The sequence below is a fragment of the Lepidochelys kempii genome, chromosome 3, assembly GCF_965140265.1.
Source record: "Lepidochelys kempii isolate rLepKem1 chromosome 3, rLepKem1.hap2, whole genome shotgun sequence".
NCBI lineage: Eukaryota > Metazoa > Chordata > Testudines > Cheloniidae > Lepidochelys > Lepidochelys kempii.
In genome coordinates, this window is record NC_133258.1 from 55,995,362 (window position 1) to 56,015,653 (window position 20,292).

The 20,292-nt window shown below is 41.6% G+C and overlaps 1 protein-coding gene across 3 annotated transcripts in view; it reads left to right on the plus strand.

Moving 5' to 3' along the window:
• The window catches only part of SMAP1 (small ArfGAP 1), a 221,387-nt gene that overhangs the window by 34,113 nt on the left and 166,982 nt on the right, over positions 1 to 20,292 (plus strand). For all 3 annotated transcript variants that reach the window (XM_073336382.1, XM_073336380.1, XM_073336383.1), the window contains exon 3: positions 1,411 to 1,496. In XM_073336382.1, the coding sequence (XP_073192483.1) occupies positions 1,411 to 1,496 (86 nt within the window). The remainder of the gene's footprint in view (positions 1 to 1,410; positions 1,497 to 20,292) is intronic.

Sequence of the window (20,292 nt, forward strand, 5' to 3'; positions counted from 1 at the left end):
CTATGTGGTCCTGAGGAGGCGGTTGAAAGGAACCAAGGTGGAGCACCTTGTCCTTTTATAGCTTTTCCCTCATTTTACCATCAGAGGTGCGTTGCCAGTACAGTTTGAGTGTCAATGTGTAGAGTTCATCTTGAATAACTTGGGTTACAGATGAGTAATCTCCTTTTTTCTTCTTTCACTTGCAATCTTAGAAGCTACTTTTGAAATACTAAGTTTAAAAATTTTCAGATAGAAGTGATTTATTTTTTTAAAACTACGTCCACTTTAGCTGTCTTAAGTGAACCTAGGGAGGTGGTGGAATCTCCTTCCTTAGATATTTTTAAGGTCAGGCTTGACAAAGCCCTGGCTGGGATGATTTAGTTGGGGATTGGTCCTGCTTTGAGCAAGGGGTTGGAATAGATGACCTCCTGAGGTCCCTCCCAACCCTGATATTCTATGAACCCAGAGTAGCAAATTCCACAGGAAACATCTTATAATTCCCATTCATATGGTCTTTTTAAAATGCTTTTTGTATTATCTATCTTTCTGTTGCAGAAAACATGCAAAATAGGGTTGTGTTGGTTTGTTTGTTGACCAGTGGTGGGCAAACTTTTTGGCCAGAGGGCCACATCAGGGTTGCGAAAGTGTATGGAGGGCCCGGTAGGGAAGGCTGTGCCTCCCCAAAGAGCCTGGCACCCGCCCCCTATCTGCCACCTCCCACTTCCCGTCCCCTGACCCATCCAACCCCCCCTCCTCTTTGTCCCCTGACCCTAACGGCTGCCCCAGGACCCTACCCCCTATCCAAGCGTCCCTGCTGCCTGTCCCCTGACTGCCCCGACCCCTATCCACACCCCTGACAGGCCCCCCCGGCTCCCACGCCTGTTCAACCTCCCCTGTTCCCTGACTGCCCCTGCAACCCGCTGCCCCTTACCCAACCCTCTCCCCCCACCCCCTGCTACCTGCCCACTTACCATGCCACTCAGAGCGGCAGGAGCTTGCAGCCCCACCGCCTAGCCAGAGCCAGCCATGCCACCTGCGCTGCCCAGCAGGAGTGGCGGGTCAGAGCACTGGCTGTGCGCTGAGGCTGCGGGGGAGAGGGAACAGCGGGGGAGGGGCTTGGGGGCTAGCTTCCCCAGGCAGGAGCTCAGGGGCTGGGTAGGACAGTCCCGCCGGCCGGATGTGGCCCACCTCTGGTATAGACCATAACACTTGAACAGACCAGTGGTAAAAACAGAATATTGCATTCAAAGGAGTGTAGAGAATATATATGAAACAAATGGATGTGATTAGAAGATTTAACCTCCAGTTCTTAAAATGTAGTGCACAAAAGTTTTTAAACCTCTTGCTTACATGGTCAGAATAACAATGGAAATGTGTTTCCAAGACCCAAATTAGCAATGTACAAAACAATAATAATTCTTCTTTCTTTAGTGCATGCAGGATATGGGAAATACGAAAGCAAGGATACTCTATGAAGCTAATCTACCAGAGAACTTCCGAAGACCACAAACAGATCAGTATCCTTTTTCCGTCTTACTGTTTTCAAATTCAAGGAGCCTTAATAAAACCCAAGTGTTACTTACCCCATTCTTCATCTAGTTATGTATGTCAACTTATCATAATTAACTTAATTAAAGTTGATATTTTTTTACATTTATTATTTTGCGGTACCTAACTGGAGGCATTGAAAAATGGGAAATGGTTCAGCAAACCTTCCTTATGGTAAGAAACTTAAGACATTTATTTAGTTTATTAAAGAGAGAGGTTAAGAACTGATGTGTTCATAGTTCATAAGTGTGTACACAGGGAGAAGATTTCTGATTGAGGACTCACAGATGTTATGCCTTTGTTTTGAAGAATAAATTGCTGGAAGCTGAAGCTAGACAAATTCAAACTGTAAATCAAGTACGTTTTTTGCAATGAGGATAATTAACCATTGTAACTTACCAATGGAAGTAGTGGTTTCTCCCTCATGTAAAGTGTTTAAATCAAGATTGGAAATCCTCTTTAAAAGATATGTTCTAGTTCAGCCAGACTTGGACTTGATACAGGAGTGACTGGGCGAAACTATATGGCATGTTTCATGTAGAAGGCATAACAGATCAAGGACTGACATCTTTTAAGGTGGTAGATGACTACAGAATCTACTAGCTTCCTTTGGTGGGCCATATAGAATTTTTTTGTTGTTGATTTGAGCCAGTCTTCTGAAAGTTACAGGTGTTAATAAAGCTGTTGCTGCCTTGCACCACTCTGCATCCCCATCAGTGTAGGCTCTGACTCCACACACCATCCAGCTCCAGTTGTTGCCTCTGCACTGGCTGATTGTTTGGGAGCTGAGAACCAGTCATGTTCTGACCAGACCTCCTCCTTCCAGCACTGGGGAGGGGCAGGACACTCCTGCACTAATGGGGAGGAAGTAACCAGAGCTAAGTGGCATAGGATGGAGCCAGAGCCTGTGTCAGTAGCGGGCCTGATGCATAATGGAGCCTATGTCCATGGGAGAGCAGAGTGGAGGCAGGGAATGGGAGCAACAGGACCCTGTGTGCCAGGTTGTAGTGCTATTCATATTTAGTTAGGCTGCAGCCCCCGCACCCCACAGCATGCCAGCAGGGAAAGGGCTCTGCTGTTAAGTCACCCAGTTCTGGTTTCTATCTCACCGCAGGTGCCAACTCCATGGGTGCGCTAGGGCTGCTGATCAGCTCCTCTCCCCCCTCCCCCCCCCCGCACCTTCTTCGCTCTGGTGATTAGCTATTCAGTGGCAGGAGGCTCTGGAGGAAGTTGGGGGAGGATCAAGGGCAGGAAGAGGTGGGGTGGGGGTTTGGAAGAAGAGATGGAGTGCGGACAGGGGTGGGGCAGAGCAGGAATTGAGTTCCCCTGGGAACTCTGAAAGTTAGTGCTTCTGTACCTCACTGTTGGCAGAGGTATGCCTCAACATACCCTTAGATGTGTAGGGGTTGGGGACTGGCCACTGTTGGGGTGGTTTCTGAGAACTTCTTCACTGAGTAGCCTGAGACCTTAATCACTTGATTCCCAAGAACTCAGCTTGACTCCAAACTTGTCGCTGAGGGTTCTTTAAGTGCATGCAATCAAACTACACTTGAGTTGATCGGGCTCAAGTGTAGGGGGAGGTACAAGTTATACCACACTTCCAGCATATGTAATCATGAATCAGCTTATATATACACTTATTATTATACCACACTTCCAGCATATGTAATCATGAATCAGCTTATATATACACTTATTATTATTGGTTAATACATTGTATCACACACTTTATGATTATTCTGCTAATTTTTGTAGCTGATCCTTGTCTAGATCATGAGCAGTTCACGTGCTGCACTATGTGCTAGCCACAGGTGCAAGCTATCACATATTGCTTACTATTTTATTTTTTACATATTTACAGGGCTACTGTAAATTCATGCTTTGTTCGTTGTCGTCTTGCTCAAAATAGAACTACAACCACAATCAGCTGTGGGAGCTATTGGGGGAAGTCAGTAATCGGAGCTGGGTGGTGTGAGGTGGAGCCAGTGACATTGCAACCCAGCACACGGGCTCCTGCTCCCAGTCCTTGAGATCTGATCAACTCTGTACCACCTGCTACCCATGTCACTTTAAATACTATCCCTGGTGCTCAGATTTGGGTGGTTACAGATTCTAATTGGCCCCCCTATGACTGTGCACCTGCACACCACCTCCCCTCCCCCTTAAATATTTTCACCAGCTGCCTATGGGGATGCCAAATAAAATCTGGGGGGTTGGATGCGGGCTGCCAGTTGCCAATCCCTGCACTAGATTATTTCAATCCGTTTTAGTATAAAAATCTACAAATGAAACAAAACCCCATGCTGAATATTACTTGACTGTTTATTTTGTGTGTGGTGTTTCCCACCTCCCAGAGTTGGTGACCAAGTGAATGTCATTTAGTCTATATTAGACTTTTTAGTTTTGCCTATCCGAAGAGGAATTTTCATCACAGCAATGTCTTAAAAAGAACACAAACACCTCTTGTCCATACTTTAAGTAAGGTTCTGTGCCCCAGTTGTCGCTGTATAGGATGAATGGGGTAGTGCCTTCTCTTTTTTTGGCCAGCAGAACAGCAAGAAATGAGGCTTTCCAGTTCTCTGACCAGAATTGCCCTTTCATTGCTTGACACGTGTGTGTCAAACTTGGAAAAAATCTGGAGAGCATTCCTTTTGTGTTACACAAGTTTTCACATAGAGCTGCAAGTTCAAACGCTTGATTATCAGGACTCATGGCCCTAGCCATCCCTGGTTCCTTCTAGAAGTGGTGACTAGTAGCAACTGTCCTCACATTTGCAAGTAGTGCCCTGGGTGTATTTAGGAAGCCTTTCTTGCCTTGTCTTGTATATTTCTTAGATCGGCCTTTTCTTTGGGATATGACTGTTAACATTTGACTGGCTAAAGTCAGACCCGAAGCATGTCTAAGCCACCTCCTAAGGCCAGTCCCAGCTGTTTCTTCCTGCCTGACTCCAGCGATCCTCTCCCTTGGCTTAGGTAGTTGAACAGAATATACCTAGTTCTTTATTCTCCTTCAGCAAAGGGCCAAGTTTAGCTTCCCTCCTCTGTAAGCAAGTAAGGGAATGGAATAAATACCTGATCTCTCTCTGGAGAGTGGGGAAGTACTGCTCAAGGTGAAGCAGCCAAGAGAAGTGTGAAGTCATGAAAAGCATTGGGTGCCTCCTCCAGGAGAAGTACTGAGATAGCTGCTGTACATTTGAAGGTGTACTGCTGAATGTAGATAATTCAGTGTGGCTGGGAACTGAATATGTGGTGGGCACTGGGGGACAGAAAGGAAGACGAGAATTGATAAATAGAGAACAGAAGAGATTGAATTAGTTGGGTCTAGAAGCAAAATGAGAAGTGGTGAATTTGGTAATGGTAGGGAGAATTGATTTGGAGCTAATGTAGAGCTGTGTGAGTCAGGTGGATGAATGGTGACAGAGTAGGAAGATAAGTAGGAGTTGTGTGGGGCTGAATAGTGAGTGAATTAGTATGGTTTGATACGCTTGGAAAAATAGTTGTGAAATGTTGGTGTGCCCAGGAGCGTTGGAGTGCATAACCAAGCTGGTGAAATTTTAATGGTGTGCTGGTAATTTTTTTTTTTATAATTTTGGAAAGCTAACTTCATTACTAGTATTAATTTAGGTTGCTTTCAATCTGTTTTGCTGCTTTATCTTCAGTTCCAGACCATTGTGGAGCTAGTTCTAGCTGTGTATGTGGGCTTCCAGCCTCTATAAGCTCCCTCAGTAGTTTGAACCCTGGCCAGTCCACAAGAATAGATCTGAACTGATATCTCACTTATCATATCTTACCCTGAAACAGAGTGTAAAAAGGGTGTTATGGAACAATAAAATGTTGTTCTGAGTAGTCTTAGCCTAACCATTTCACGCTCCATACACATCTGAAAGCTTTCTGATTGCGAAAGCATTAAAGCCTTGTGCTTTATTATCTTTCACTCTAAGCACATTGTAGGGAATATGTCCCAAAGTGTAGTTTGAGTTGGATAACTTTTATTTGGTCAAATGCTAAATGAAGTTTATTATTAATAAATCAAAGCTGCTTTAGCATTCCTAGGTGAAAGGGCACTGGAGTTCCTCATGCACTCACTATGAGGTTGGCCTTCCTCCAAGTCTTTCTTTTCCCTTGTCATGCTTATTGTCAGAAGAAGTGAGTGGAAATGTGTGAAAGAGGGTATTGATGATGGACCTTTGTATTTAGCAAAGTGAGAATTAGCTTTATTCCATTAGATGGAAGTCTGTTGCCAACTCCTTTTCACATGTCCTGAAGAGGACATATGTTCGTGGTAATCAACTGATTTTACAAGAAAAAGTCTACCTCGGTCTGGAGTCTTCTACTATAACTTCATATTGAGATCCCAATTATTGGTCCATAATGAGTTTCGCCAGCATGCTGGAATCTGTAACTGGACAAAGGTGATTCCTGAGGCAGGGCAAGAGGACCCTGAACTCTGCAAAAGACTCCATGCAGAAGGAGAAGAGGGTCTCCCACACCAAAAATGATACCTGACGTTGTATCCTGCTCTATTCACTGGATTGGCCAACTCAAGAAGAGAGACTCTAGCCATCAGCTTAGCCATGCCTGGAGTCTATGTACAGCTAAAAGAAAAGAGACTAATCGCCTCGCTGCATGCAAAGTGAGTTCAAGTTATTTGCAACATCAGAACTACAGTAGGTCTCAACTGAGATCTATCACATGAGTTAGAGAAGAAGGCTACTGAATTCTCCAAGGTTCCACTCCCAGGTCAGTTACCTAATTAGTGAGAAGCTATTTTTCTTTAAAAGCATACTATTCCAAAGCTGCCAAGTGCCTGATTTTAGGATACTTTCTCACAGACACAGAAATGATCAGAGAGATGCAGACACTACAGTATTGTGGTAGGGGGAATAAGCTAAGTAAATAGGGTCTGTCATAGGTTGTATGTTCAGACAAACTTAAGATGGAACTTCAAAATGGGAAGGTATGAAGAAATAATTCTGTTATACTTCTTTAAAGCAAAGGCAAGAGTTTCAGCTGCTGCTTTTAGTAGACTAGACTCTTAGCTCAATTGATTAGATTAAAAGAAAGGCATTCTTCCTTAACTTTCCTGTGAAGTATTGAAATAATTCTTGTGTTAACCTTATAAATTGATGTAATTGCTCACTGTAGTAATTGATGAGCCAGAGAAATTAACCATTGGTCGAATTTCAGTTGTAACTTTAATTTCATCATGTATTATGTTTTTTATTAGTTTAGGGAAATTAGAAGTAAATTTAGTGATATTTGCTTACCTTCATATTTATTTGCTTATTCTTTTAATAAATCCATAAAAGCATACTGGTTCCTCTCTGAAAACTTCTTCAGTTTAGGAAAACATCCTGTTTAGAGGCCACACTTATGGCCATGTTGAACTTATTAGGGTCCTTAACACCACTCTTTTGGGATTCTATCTACACAGTTTAGGCCAGGGTCCCCTTCTGCACTAAAGTTTGCTAGAGCAGGGGTTCTCAACCTTTTTCTTTGAGGCCCCCCAAACATGCTATAAAAACTACATGGCCCACCTGCGCCACAATAACTGGTTTTCTGCATCTAAAAGCCATGGCCGGCGTTAAGGGGTAGCAAGCAGAGCCGTTGCCCTGGGCACCATGAAGCTAAGTTTCTCAGGCTTCTGCTTCAGCCCCAGGTGACAGGGCTCAGGGCCCCACGCTTCACTCCCATGCAGTGGGACTTCTTTTTCTGCCCTGGGCCTTAGCAAGTCTAACTCTGGCCCTGCTTGGCGGACCCCCTGAAACCTGCTCACGGCTCCCCTGAGGGGCCCGGGAATCCTGGTTGAGAACCACTTTGCTAGGGCACAGGAAGAAGATCAGCTTTATACCTATTTTGTTACAGCAGCAGCTCCATTTATCTGAGGAGTATTGGTGTGATTAATTTGTATTTCCTACTTCATCACTGTCATCTTCACCTTATGAAGCTGTAGCTCCATCAACACCCCCCGGTGATTATAAACCTTCAGGAGCTTCTAAGAACACCAGCTGAAACACTAGAAATCCACTAGAAGTTGCAAGTGAGATCTCACCATTTATTGGACATATTATGCACCTCATTACCTGACAAACAGGCAGTGACAGTTAATGAGAGCTTCCTAGAGCCTGCTCAGCTGTTATAGCATGCCCCTGCCATCATTCATGCAACATCCGAAAAGATGAGATACTAGGTAATCGCCTAGGGCTTTGAATATTTTTAAATGGAGCTGGATTCTTTGTTGCAGTGGCCCAAGAGGGAACTAAGCAACAAAGTTATAAATCTACCCCTATAAAACAAAGGAGCCACAATTATTTCACTTTGTAGGCAGACAGTTATTCAGCCAGCTTACAAATAAGTCTCAAATTATCAAGTCCTTTTCAAAATAGGACTCCTCTGCTGGCATAGGGAGCTCTGAATTTCTTGATAGTGCCATAAGAGTTGAGATGAGCTGCAGTCTTAATGAGGGACAATTAATCTCAAGGACACCCCTTTAAGTCACCTATAGATGTATCTGATCCTGCAGCATCTTTGATGGTGACTACTGTAATGATAAGACCTTCACCTTGGCTTTGACCATCTGGAAAACCATTCATGAAATATAGAATATTAGAGAACTTGCCATTTGAAAGAATGGAGCTTTTTAGCTCAAAATCAGAAGACACCATACACACTTCCCTTCTTAAACTTTAAGATTGCTGAGTATCTGTCTTATGCAATCAAAAAGAAAACAATACTGACAAGCTGAAGCAAAACAACCCTCTGTCTTTTTTTTTACCCATACCAAAGACCTACAGATGATTCAAGAAAGGAACAGTGTTTTCATAAGAGACTTTCATCTGCCTTTTCTGCTTCCATCTCTTTGTGATGGTTGTGTACCAATAAACAGGTTTGATGGTCCTCTCGAGACCTGTTCTGAACCAATTATTGTGGGTATTTTCCTTCACCTCTTCCTTTTTGGAAACTGAATAGTAGTTCATTTTGGGGAAGCCTGGAACAAAATTTGAATAGACCATGAAGTTCTCAAGGCTATCTGAAGTGGGTATAGTATGCAGTTCAAGACTATCTCTACTCCCACTACCTTCCTCATCCCTTTCCACGGAGTCCCCTCATAAGGGGATGTTACAGCAAAAAGTCCTGTCCCTCTTGTCTCTGAGGCATAAAGAGGTTTCTTCACAATTCAGGTGAAAGGGTTTTTCTCATTTCTTTCTAAATCCAGAAAGAAGGGAGGTTGGAGGGCTATTTCGTATCTAAGAAATCAACACAATTGTTCATAAAACAAATTCAGAATGGTGATTCTAGCCTCAGTTATTCTCTCTAGATCCACAAGATTGGTTTGCAGCCCTCAATCTCCAGAAAACACATTTCCATATTGCAGTTCACCTCACATAGGAAATATCTGCATTTTTGACCTAGGAAATCAACAATTCCAATAGAGTTCTTCCGGTTGGTCTGTCAGCAGCTCCAAGAGTCCTTAACAAATGCCTAATGATTGTTGCAGTGTTCCTTAGACAGCAAAACGTTCAAGTATTTCCTTAACTTGGATTGGTTGATATAAGGTTCCTCTCCTCAACAAGTTTTAACTAACATTCATTATGTTCTCTGGCTCTCTGCCAATCTACAGCTGAGATTTTTTTCTTTGTATGCACTTAAACACTGTGGTGGAAAATGGAATTTATTGGTACTCTTCTAGATTGTATACATAGCATGAGCTTTCCTCCTCATTCTAGAGTCAACACAGTGACAGATGATAGCACAAATGCAGATCAAGCCTTTCACAAAAGTGAGATCATGCCTTAAGAATTCTGGGTCACATGGTTTTGTGCACTTTTATCACTTCTCAGGTCAGACATCGCCATCATGATCTACAGGGCTGGCTGAAGCCAATTTACAGTGTGATAAAACATCATATACATATGCCAGTGAAGATTTTTACATGTCCTTTCCTCTCTCCAGTGAATCTTTGCAAAGGTCTACCATTTTGTCTTCTCACGTTAACTCTGGTGACGAGTACGTTCACTCAAGGATGGGATGCACACACACATCATCAGACTCCAGGTCTGTGGACAAAAGAGATTTTTTTGTACATAAATATCTTGGCACTCAATGTGATCCACTTGGCATGCATACCTTTTTTAGCTCTAATCCAAGGAAAGTTATTGCAGTAGTTTTGTTTGCCATCACCTATATAGTTTTATGCAAACAAGCAGGGGGGATCCAGATAGTCTTCCCTGTGTGATGAAGTAATCCAGCTGTGGGAGTGATACCTCGAATATAAAAGAGCTATCACTACGGTTTGTCTACCAGGATTGATAACTTCAGCAGACACTTCTCATCTGATCACACACTATCTCTAAGGAATTCAGTTGTTCTGATTTTTCTGGGCATGAGGTTATCCAGCCATAGACCTATTTGACTCTGAGAGGAACAAAAAATACAGAGTTTTGTTCAAGATAGGTTGAGTTTGGGGTCTCTCTCGGATGCTCTTCATATATTTTGATCCAGGGGGCTGATATCTGCATACTTACCAGTTCTGTGAATTCCACAAACTCTTAAGAAAGATCAAACAGAACTCTGTAATGATGTTAGGAACTTTGGTTCCCAGACCTATTAAGGTCATCAATTCAGAGTCCAATTTCAAAAATTGAATCAATTTTCTAGTAATCAAACTATTTACCTCCTTTTTTCCTAAAACTTCATGCTAGTAATTTGAAAAAGAAATCTCACACTAGAAGTAGCATGAGTTACCTTTATTTATACACCATTTAGAATTTCATCTAAACTGTTGATAGCCTATACTGAGTGTAAAACGGAAGGCTGTTAAAGACAGAATATCTAAATGGTTCTATGACTGCATCTCTCAGATACAGAATACTTCAGTTATCTGTGTGTTCTGATTAAGGCTTGCTTTACCACAGCTCCTTTGCTTTGGTGGTTTCTTGTAAAAATGTTTCCATTACTAAAATATGTCTCATGACCGCCTGGAGCTCCAGTCATACTTCTTTGAAGCATCTGTGGTATAGGTGATGCTGCTAGAGTGGATGCTTGAGACTATGATATCCTAATTATTTGTTTTGAGAACCATTGCTTATGAGTCACCAGGAATGGAATACATATGGACAATCACTTGAAAAAGAGAGGCAGGTTACTTACCTTGCATTAACTGAGGTTCTTTAAGAGGTGTTGTCTATATGTATTCCATTACATGTCCTCCTTCTCCACTATATCCTAATCTGTATTCTTTGGGTTTCTGTTTTTGAAACAGAGATGGTGGGGCTGGGCCTGCTTTTTTATATCTTTAGGAGAGGGGCACGAAGGCAGCTAGGATTCAGGCATGGACCAACAGGTGGTACTGATCAAAACATTTCAACTTCTGGCCCTGAGGAAATACACACTGCTAGAGGGGAGTATAATAGATAATCACTCAAAGAGCATCAGTTACTGTCATGTAAATAACCTTTTTTCTGTGATGTGGTTAGCAGCAGCAGCAGACCATGAGTAATTTTTCCTTATTAGCTGTTGCAGGTGGCACAATGCAAATTCAATCTGTTAGATCTCCTTATAAATCCCACTTCTCCAGTTTTATTCTTCACCCTCAGCATGAAGGGACCTCCATAGATGATTTTAATTACTGTTTTGAAACAGTTTCTGGTGTGGTGACAGCTGGGAGTCACAGAGGAGTTTTGAAGAAGCCGTTACTGGAGATGAAGCCAGCTTCATATTTACTGCAGTTGCTGTCATATATTCTACACTCATTGTGAGCAGGTCCTGCTCACACAGCAAGGTGGAGTGGTGGCAGGTTCTACTGTTGCACAAGACCCTGGCTTTGCAGAGGGCAAATTATGCTGTAAAGGGTTGAGAGGAGTTTACTCATAGGAGCAAATATCCTTGCTGAAGGAGTGGAGTCCTGAGAACATGAGGTGGACTCTGAAAAAGAGGGAAAAGGGGTTCAAGATCATCAGGAATGTCTCGTCTCGTGTGTGTGTGTGTGTGTGTACACCTTCGGTAAAACTGTGTGAGAACTCCTTTTATTTTCAGTGGGAGCTTCCTCCAGTTTCTAGATATTTATTGCATCTGCACCTAGGGCTGAGCTGAAGAAATAAAGCTGCAAAGCTTTGGTATCCCTAAGTCTCCTTGACTCTTCTCTTTTGGACATCTTTTCTGAAGTTGCCTTCCGTCCCGTGGTGAGGGGGAGCGGGGCAGGGACGGAGATGTGTCAGACTCATTACAAAGTGTAGGCTGTGGACTCAGCTAGGCGAGTCTCAAAGTAGGACTTGAAATATGTTTTAAGAATGTCATTGTAGCCATGTGATTTGAAGGGCCCAAGCAGAAATTATACTGCTTCATTTTTGTAGGAGTATAAGCAAGAAAAAACTAAATATCTGTATCTCTGCCCAAAAGATTATGGCAACAGCGTGTACCTCCCTAGATGCCATACATGTTCTTATTGCATGCTCTTCTTCACTCAGCCTACCCAGCAACAGCCTTAACTAGCAGTAATATGGCTTCACCAGTTAGGAGGGTAATATCTGTCAATTAACTACAGTATGTAAGCCCTACTCTGGCCCTTTTCCCTTAGTTTCTGCATGCTGGAAACTCTGAGGACAATTCCTGGGTTCTCTAGTCAGTATGCTCTTTTAACAGTGCCATCCTCACCCCTTTTGTGGAAGCAGAATCTCTGTCTTGTCCTCAGGGCACTCCAGATTGATGTGGAAGAGAGTTATAGTCATGAAGTGCTTCTGGGAGAGCAACTCTGTTTTTTTCAGCTGGAGGATCTGCACCTGGACTTCCATAATTCATAGATTTTTAAGGCTAGAAAGGGGAACATTATGATCATCTAGACATATTTTCTGCATAGCACAGATCATAACTTCACCCAGCAATTCCTGTAGGTGATGAACGGGGTATGCACTGTTGAGTGGTTTAACATTTCTTTGCTTTTGTGAGTGTCAGATCTGTAGTAGCAACCTTAACTGCTTCACAACAGTTTTTGCATACTGTAAATCATGTTACCCATTTTAGCCACATTGTTTTATTGACCTGATGTGCTGACATAGGACAGAGCTGCTTGTTCCAGATGTAATGTAAATGTCTACATTTTATCTCTGTAATGCACAACCAATCAGAAAACCTAAATACTGGTTTGTTCATTTTGAAGGCTGTCATGGATTAGGTAGAATGCTAGACCTCCTTTGCTCTTCTGAATAAAGGATATCTTCCTGTCACCTTATGAAGATGTCCACAAACTGTATATAGAGTTTGTCTAATGTCACTCTCCTTGCAATGTATCAACCTCATGAATTTGGACGGCTAAGATATCTGTCCTCTCCTGACACATTCATCCACCTCTGCCTTTAGATTCTGAATTTGGAAGAACATTCCTAATACCATACTGGCTACATCTGCTGATGGTCAAGACTTGAGTATTCTTCCCTTTGCCAGTACTTATCAGAAGCTGCATAAACTCCCTCAGGAATTCACAGAAAAATAGTGGTTCTTTCAGGGCCTCTGTGTATTCCCACTTGTGGGAAATGGTGCCATTGGCTTTGAGCTGCAGAGCTTCCTTGAAAACCCATATCCATTGGGAAGCACTTGATTACATTGCTTTTCTCTGCATAAGGGCGTGCACCCCAAACTACCTTAGTTCGTTTGCTGCTGTTACAGAGAGCAAATAGAGCCTGTCTTTAGGATCTCAGACTAGATCTTCCCTCAGTCTAGCTTATTTTGTAATAGAGCGTGTAGAGATATAGGTCATAGTTAAACATAAGCATCCTTTCCTTGTTCCGGAAGTCTTCAACCCTTCACCAAGACCAAGTCAGGTCAGTCCCATAAAGGCTTGGAGTACAGATTTATTAACTTACTGGAGCACAGGGTAGTTTGGCTCTCAAGGCCTTTCAGCTGTCCCTGAATAGTGCTGTGACCCAGGGACCTGTTGATGCCAGTAGGCAGAGTGCATAAGGTTTTACAGGTATCCCCTGGTTTGGATGTATGCATGATAATTCACCAAAGGTCTCTACCGAGACACAGCAGCAGTGCAGAAGTAAGGGTGGCAATACACCATACCATGCCACCCTTACTTGCAGTTCCTTGTGGGTCAGGACCCCCAGTTTAAAGAAATGCTGTGTACTTCTGTATACTTTTACCCTGTAGATTTCATAGGGGAGATCAGATTTCACAGTCCATAATGTTTTTCAAGGCTGTGAATTTGGTAGGGCCCGATTCATAACCTAGAGCAGAGGTTCTCAAATGGGGGGTGGGACCCCCTAGCGGGTGTGGAAAGTGGGAGCGGGGGAAAGCTTTACCCACAGCAGTGAATAACTAACAAAGTTGATTCCTCCAGACATATCAGGTTCTCAGATGGAGCTGTGCATTTTGATGAATTTCTGTTAAGCTTGCATAGCATTATACAAAGTTGTTGACATCTGTACATTAATCCTTTTGCTACAATATGCTACAACGTGGTGTGCACAGTTTTGCTTTTGCTCTTATTACAGTGGATTGTGGGCTCCTTCGTGCAACAGAAAAAAACCCAAACCCAAAAACCTCAAGTGGAAAAACAAAAGGCAAAACTGATTCAAGTGAAGTGCCACTCCTGCATATATCAATATATGTACTTGTGTGGCAGGGGGGAGGGGTGTAAACTACTATAGGCACAAAGAAGAAAAATCAAATAAGTTTGAGAACCACTGCTCTACAGTCTTCAGCTTCCTCAGTGGCATGAGAAAGATAGCCCCCTTAAGGAGTCTCTGTCTTCATGGGACTTAAAATCTTGTCTTAACCAAGTGGATGTGGTCTCCTTACAACTGTATTGCATAAGTCTCTCAAGCATCTATCTTCTTGATAGCAATTACATCTGTTAGGAGGGTAAATGAGTTTAATTCTTTGTGTTGTCTGCCCGCCACCTTCCCTCCATTATGGTAATCCACATGGACAAAGTAATAATAAGGCCACATTCCAGCTTTATGCCAAATGTGGCCTTATTTCCACCTGTCTCAATGTATTTCCCTCCCAGAGTTATTCCCCTGACTTCCCACCAAAGGGAAATTTTATTTCCATACACTAGATGTGAAGAGGGTGCTCTGCCTTTATCTGAAAAAGACCAAACCCTTTAAAAAAAAAAATCCAGTAGCTATGTGCAGCATATAGGGGGAGATGCTGGAGTCATTGGCTTTCTGACTGGTTAAGGTGGTGTATAGGACATTTTAGCTAGGGGTCCAGTACCCCTTGGTTTAAAGACACTGAAAGGCACTGCAGCGTCAGTGGTGTGTCTAGGCAGGTTGCCTCACGGAGATATGAAAAGTAGTCACCTGGAGTTTAGTGTGCACTTCCAGCAGACACTGTATTTAGCATTGCTCTCTAATAACCTTTTTGGGAGTACAAACTATCCATATAGCTAAGAACTCCTTGCTCACCATCTTCTTGGTGGAGCACTGCTTGCTACCCTCTCACAAAGGAGGCCCTGAAACAGGAAAAGAGGTTACTTGCCAGTAACTGTTCTTTGAGAATCTCCTCTGTGTATTCACACTACTTGCCCACCTTCCTCACTACCTCTGTTTCAAATAACAGCAGGACTCTGGATGGAGAAAAGGCATGAGATGTTTAGTGAGCTCGGGGGTGTACTCTTTATATAGAAGAGGGCAGTGACTTCACTCTTATCAAGATCTTTAAAGTACCTGCCAACTGACCCAGCTTCTTGAGCAATCTGCATCTTGATGCCAGAGCATTGTGAATTGCCCAAGCATGAATGCAGAGGAGACTCCTGAACAGCAATTACTGATAACACTTCTTTATATGTCCCAAATTGGATTCTGTTATGTCCAGTTTAAAAAAAAGGCTTCACCCATGAATTCGTGTGTCCCTAAACCATCCTTTTGATAGAAAGATTCTTGCCTTAAGTGCCACTGAGTTCTCTGTCCTTACGTATCTGTTTCATCTTGGTTTGAGGATCTAGCAGGATTTTTTTTTCTTTTCCCCCTACTCTCCCAAAAAGGAAGATTTAGGTTTTGCTGTCAGTTACATTATGAACAAAGTCATTAAGATTTATTCCATCTGGCAGCCAACACTTGCAATTTATTTCTGGTAGCAAGATGAGTTTTGTGGTTTAGGTAAAAAAGTAAGTGTGCAGCGCACAAGCACACAAATCCATTATCTTCAGTTTATGCCTTCAGTGACACCTGCATAAACCCGTTTAATGTATAATCTCATATTGCTGTGTAGCTGATGACCTGATTTATAATGACATGGAAAGAAACAAGCTTGATTCTCAGATCCCAGGCTGAGTTTTCAGAGCTAGAAGTTTGTAAATAAAAGGATTTTTCTCTAACTGAACAAAATTGATATGGAAGTCAATAAGACACAGTGAATATGGAACCCCACATTGCCATTTTACAGTGTCCCTTTTCAGAATAGAACTGTACTTAATAGTGAATAAACAGTAACCATGTTGCCAAATTGTAAAATTGTAACTTTAAAGTATTGTAGAACCAATTTTGTGTATTTCTTGCTGGTGTGGTGTATTAGGATTTCCAGTTCAGTATGTAAACTTTTTTCTATTTTTCAAAGTTTTTTTTTAATTGCCTTATATTTAACACTAATCTTTTTTTCTTCTCTTCATTGTCTGAATTTTATTGTATTTTTCTGCCAGGTAAATTTTGCTTTAATATTTACTTAGTTCAAGCATGGATTTTTTTTTCCTGTTATCAAATTTTAATGCATGGCAAGAAATCTCTAAAAACATCAACATCAGTTGTCATTCCCTAGAGAAAAAGTGAGGCACATTACTTTCTCTGCCCCCCTCCCCCCCATTTTTTTAAACAAAGAATACTCTGGGTAAAGCTTAAAAGGGGGGAAAATAGAGATAACATCATGGTAGTGGTTCACTATAGGCCACCAAATTAGGAAGAGGAGGTGGATGTGGCATTTTGGGGGGATGGGAGGCAGGGGAGGGAGGGACAGACGGACCGACCAAACAAATATCCAAAACACAAGAACCTGGTGGTAGTGGGAGATTTGAACTTTCATCTGTTGGAAAAGTAATACCGCAAAATATAAATTTCCAATAAGTTCTTGGAATGTGCTGGGGACAACTTTTTGTTTCAGTAAGTGCAGGATGTAACTAGGGGGACAGCCATTTTAGACTTGATTCTGACTAACGGAGGAAATGGCTGTGAATCTGAAGGCGAAAGGCAATTTGAGTGAAAGTGATCAGGAAATGATAAATTTCATGGTTCTATGAGTAAGGACAATTAAAAAAAAAAAAAAAAAAGCAGCCAGTAACAAACTCAGAGAACTGGCAGGTAAGGGTCCCTGGGAAGAAAATCTAAATGAAAAGGAGTGCAGGGAGCTGGCAGTTTCTAAAGGAGGCAGGATTAAAGACACAACTACCACTATCCTGATGGGAAGGTAAAATAGGAAGAATAGTAAGGGAACAATATAGCTCTATCAAGAGTTTTTTAAAGACCTGAAAATCAAAAAAAGAATCATACAAAAAGTGAAAACATGGGCAAATTGGTAAGGAGGCATACAAAAGAATAGAACAAGCATGTAGGGACAAAATTACATAGTTATTAAGGGACATAAAAGGCCATTAGAAAAGGTTCTTTAAATACAATAGGAGCAAGAGAAAAGTGAAGGAATGTGTGGGTCTTCTACTTAGCAGAGAAGAGCTAATAACTGATGACACCCAGAAGGCTGAAGGGCACAATGCCTATTTTTCATCAGTCTTAACTTTTTTTAGTGAAGGGTGATCAGATAGATACTCAATACTATTAATAATAACAAGGGGGAGAGAACACAAGTCAAAATAGGGAAAACATGTTAAAGAATATTTAGGTAAGTTAGATGTATTCAAGTCAGAAGGGCCTGAAGAAATTCATTTAAGGATACTAAAGCTAGCTTTGGTAATCTTGGAACTGTTAGCAATTATCTTTGAGAGCTCATGGAGGACTGGTGAGATCTCAGAGGACAGGAGAAGAGTGAATGTAGTACCTATCTTTTTTTAAAAAAAAAAGAGAGAAAACAAAGACGACCTGGGAAATTATAGACCAGTCAGCCTAACTTAGATTCCTGGAAAGATAAACAAATTATTAAACAATCAGTTTGTAAGCTCCTCGAGGGTACTAGAGTTATAAGAAATAGCCAGCATAAAACAAATTATGCCACACCAACGTAATTTCTTTCTGTGAGAGGGTTACTGACTTAATGAATGGGGAGAAGCAGTATATCTTGATTGTTGTAAGATTTTTCTCACATTCCCATACGACATTCTAATAACAAAGTAGGAAAATAATATTGTTTAGATGAAATTACAGTAAGGTGGGTGCACAACTGGTTGAGACCATACTCAAAGAGTAGTTATGAATGGTTTGCTGTCAAACTGGAAGGATGTATCTAGTGGGGTCCCACAGAGTCTGTCCTGAGTCTGGTAGAAGTCAGTATCTTCATTAATGACTTGGATAATGGAGTGGAGAATATGCGTATAAAATTTGTGGATTGACACCAAACTGGGAAGATTGTAGGCGCTATGGAGGACAGGATGAAAATTCAAAAAAAACCTTGACAAATTGGAGAATTGGTCTGAAATCAACCAGAGAAAATTTATTAAAGTATTCATTTAGTATTCATTATTTATTAAACTCGTCATTCATCTACAAAATGAGGAATAACTGGCTAGATGGTAGTATTGTAGAAATGGATTGGCAGGTTATAGTGGGTCACAAATTGAGTATGAGTCAATGTGATGCAGTTGTGAAAAAAGCTAATATTGTGGGATGTATTAATAGGAGTGTCCTGTGAAAGACGTGGATGTAGTTGTCCTGCTCTACTTGGTTCTGGTGAGGCCTCAGTTGGAGTACTGTGTCCAATTCTGGGTGTCACACTTCAGTAAAGATGTGAACAAATTGGAGAGACACCAAAGGAGAGCAACAGAAATGGTAAAAGGTTTAGGAAAACTGACCTTTTTCAAGAAAGTTTAAAACATGCCCAGTTTCTTAGTTTTGAGTAAAGGAGACTAAGGCAAAACCTGGTAAGTCCTCAAATATGTTAAGGGCTTTTATAAAGAGGACTGTGATCAATTTTTCTGAATGTCCACTGAAGGTAGGACAAAAAGTAATGGGCTTAATCTTCAGCAATGGAGATTTAGGTTAGATATTAGGAAAAAACTTTCTAGTCTTAAGGATAGCTAAGCTCTGGAATAGGCTTCTGTGATAGAGATCCCTTGGCAAAGGGTCCCTTGTTCTTTGCAAAGAACAATTTTCACCTCAGACTTGTCAAACTCACTACGCCAAATACTTATCTGATGGGATATTTATTCATAAAGAGTAACATGTAAGATAGCTATACAAAGCTTGTAACTTGTCAAGATTTATAATAATTGCAAGATGTATATATGGGTAATATTTAAGGAATATAATTTTATGGAAAATATGCTTTATGGACTTGGAGTAGAAATTACTCACCATGAGATAATGTTTCTCAGTGATGGCCCATTTGGGTAAGGAAAGTTGTCACCCTACCCTATTTAGCTGTTGATGCAAGGCTCAACTGTCAAGCCTTTCTACCTCCGAAGACTTGATGGAAAACAGACAACTGGAAACAATCAAAACCATGTGGGGCTGAAAAAGAAACTTTCTTTGCTGTTTTCCCAATCTATGAACAGAAACAAAAGGCTGTTTTCAGTATAAAACAGAAGGGAGAAGCACTCTATCCATTCTTTGACCCCTTAGGAAGTGGAGGACTTGGATAAACATTTGGATCCTGGTACTTGTGAAACCAGTCAGCTCTGCAACAGCGTGAACTTGGTGGAGAAAGCCTGTTTTATTATATAGGAAAGGTAACTATTGATAAGTGTAGACCCAGGTTTCATTTTGTTTTTTGTTGTAACCAGATGTTTCCATCACCACCTTACACCCCTAATTAAATCTTCACTCTTTCTTAAATAAGCCTTTAAATTTATTGTAAGTGCTCACAAGTGCTTTGTTGTTTACATGCGTGTTGGTTTAAGATTAAACTGGCCAACTGGAGTACACTGCACCTTTGGGTGCAGAAAGAAAAGGAGTACTTGTGGCACCTTAGAGACTAACCAATTTATTTGAGCATAAGCTTTCGTGAGCTGTAGCAGAGGATCTGGAAGTTTGGTGCAGAGGATCTGGAATTTCTGTGAGTAGCCGGTGTCGGGCTGGATATATCATAGGGGAACGATTCAAAATAACTTGGGGTTTGGGATGCCCCGATGGTTAACCTGCCAGGTGAAGTTGGGGCTGGCATAGCCCAGAGGAGAATGTTTGAGTGGCTGAAGACTGATGGTATTAAGGAGCTGACACCCAACTACCACAAGAAAGACTTCCTCTTGTGGGAGGCAGGGGGTAACAAGATGACTCTGAGTCCTGGGAGCCCTGAGAATTGCCGCAGCTTCCAAGGGAGGTTGTGCAGTTCTCCTCATTGGAACTTTTAAAGAACAGCTTGGACAAGTATCTGATAGGGATGGCTGAGGTTTATTTGGTCCTCTTGCCTCAGAGCATGGTCTGGTCTTGATGACTTTTCAAGGCCCCTTCCAGCCTTCTATTTCTATGATTCTGTGATTCTTATTGCAGGATTGTGTGGTGGTGTTAGTCTTCGTGGGTGCTCACAACCTATTGCATAATATAAATATGGAGTGAAAATATTTTGATGGCAGGACACTGAATCACATCTATTTTGTATATCCATTTTTCATGTCATTGATTTCAAAGTAAGAAAATGAAGCTGTTAAGAGAAGTATATATGAAATCTA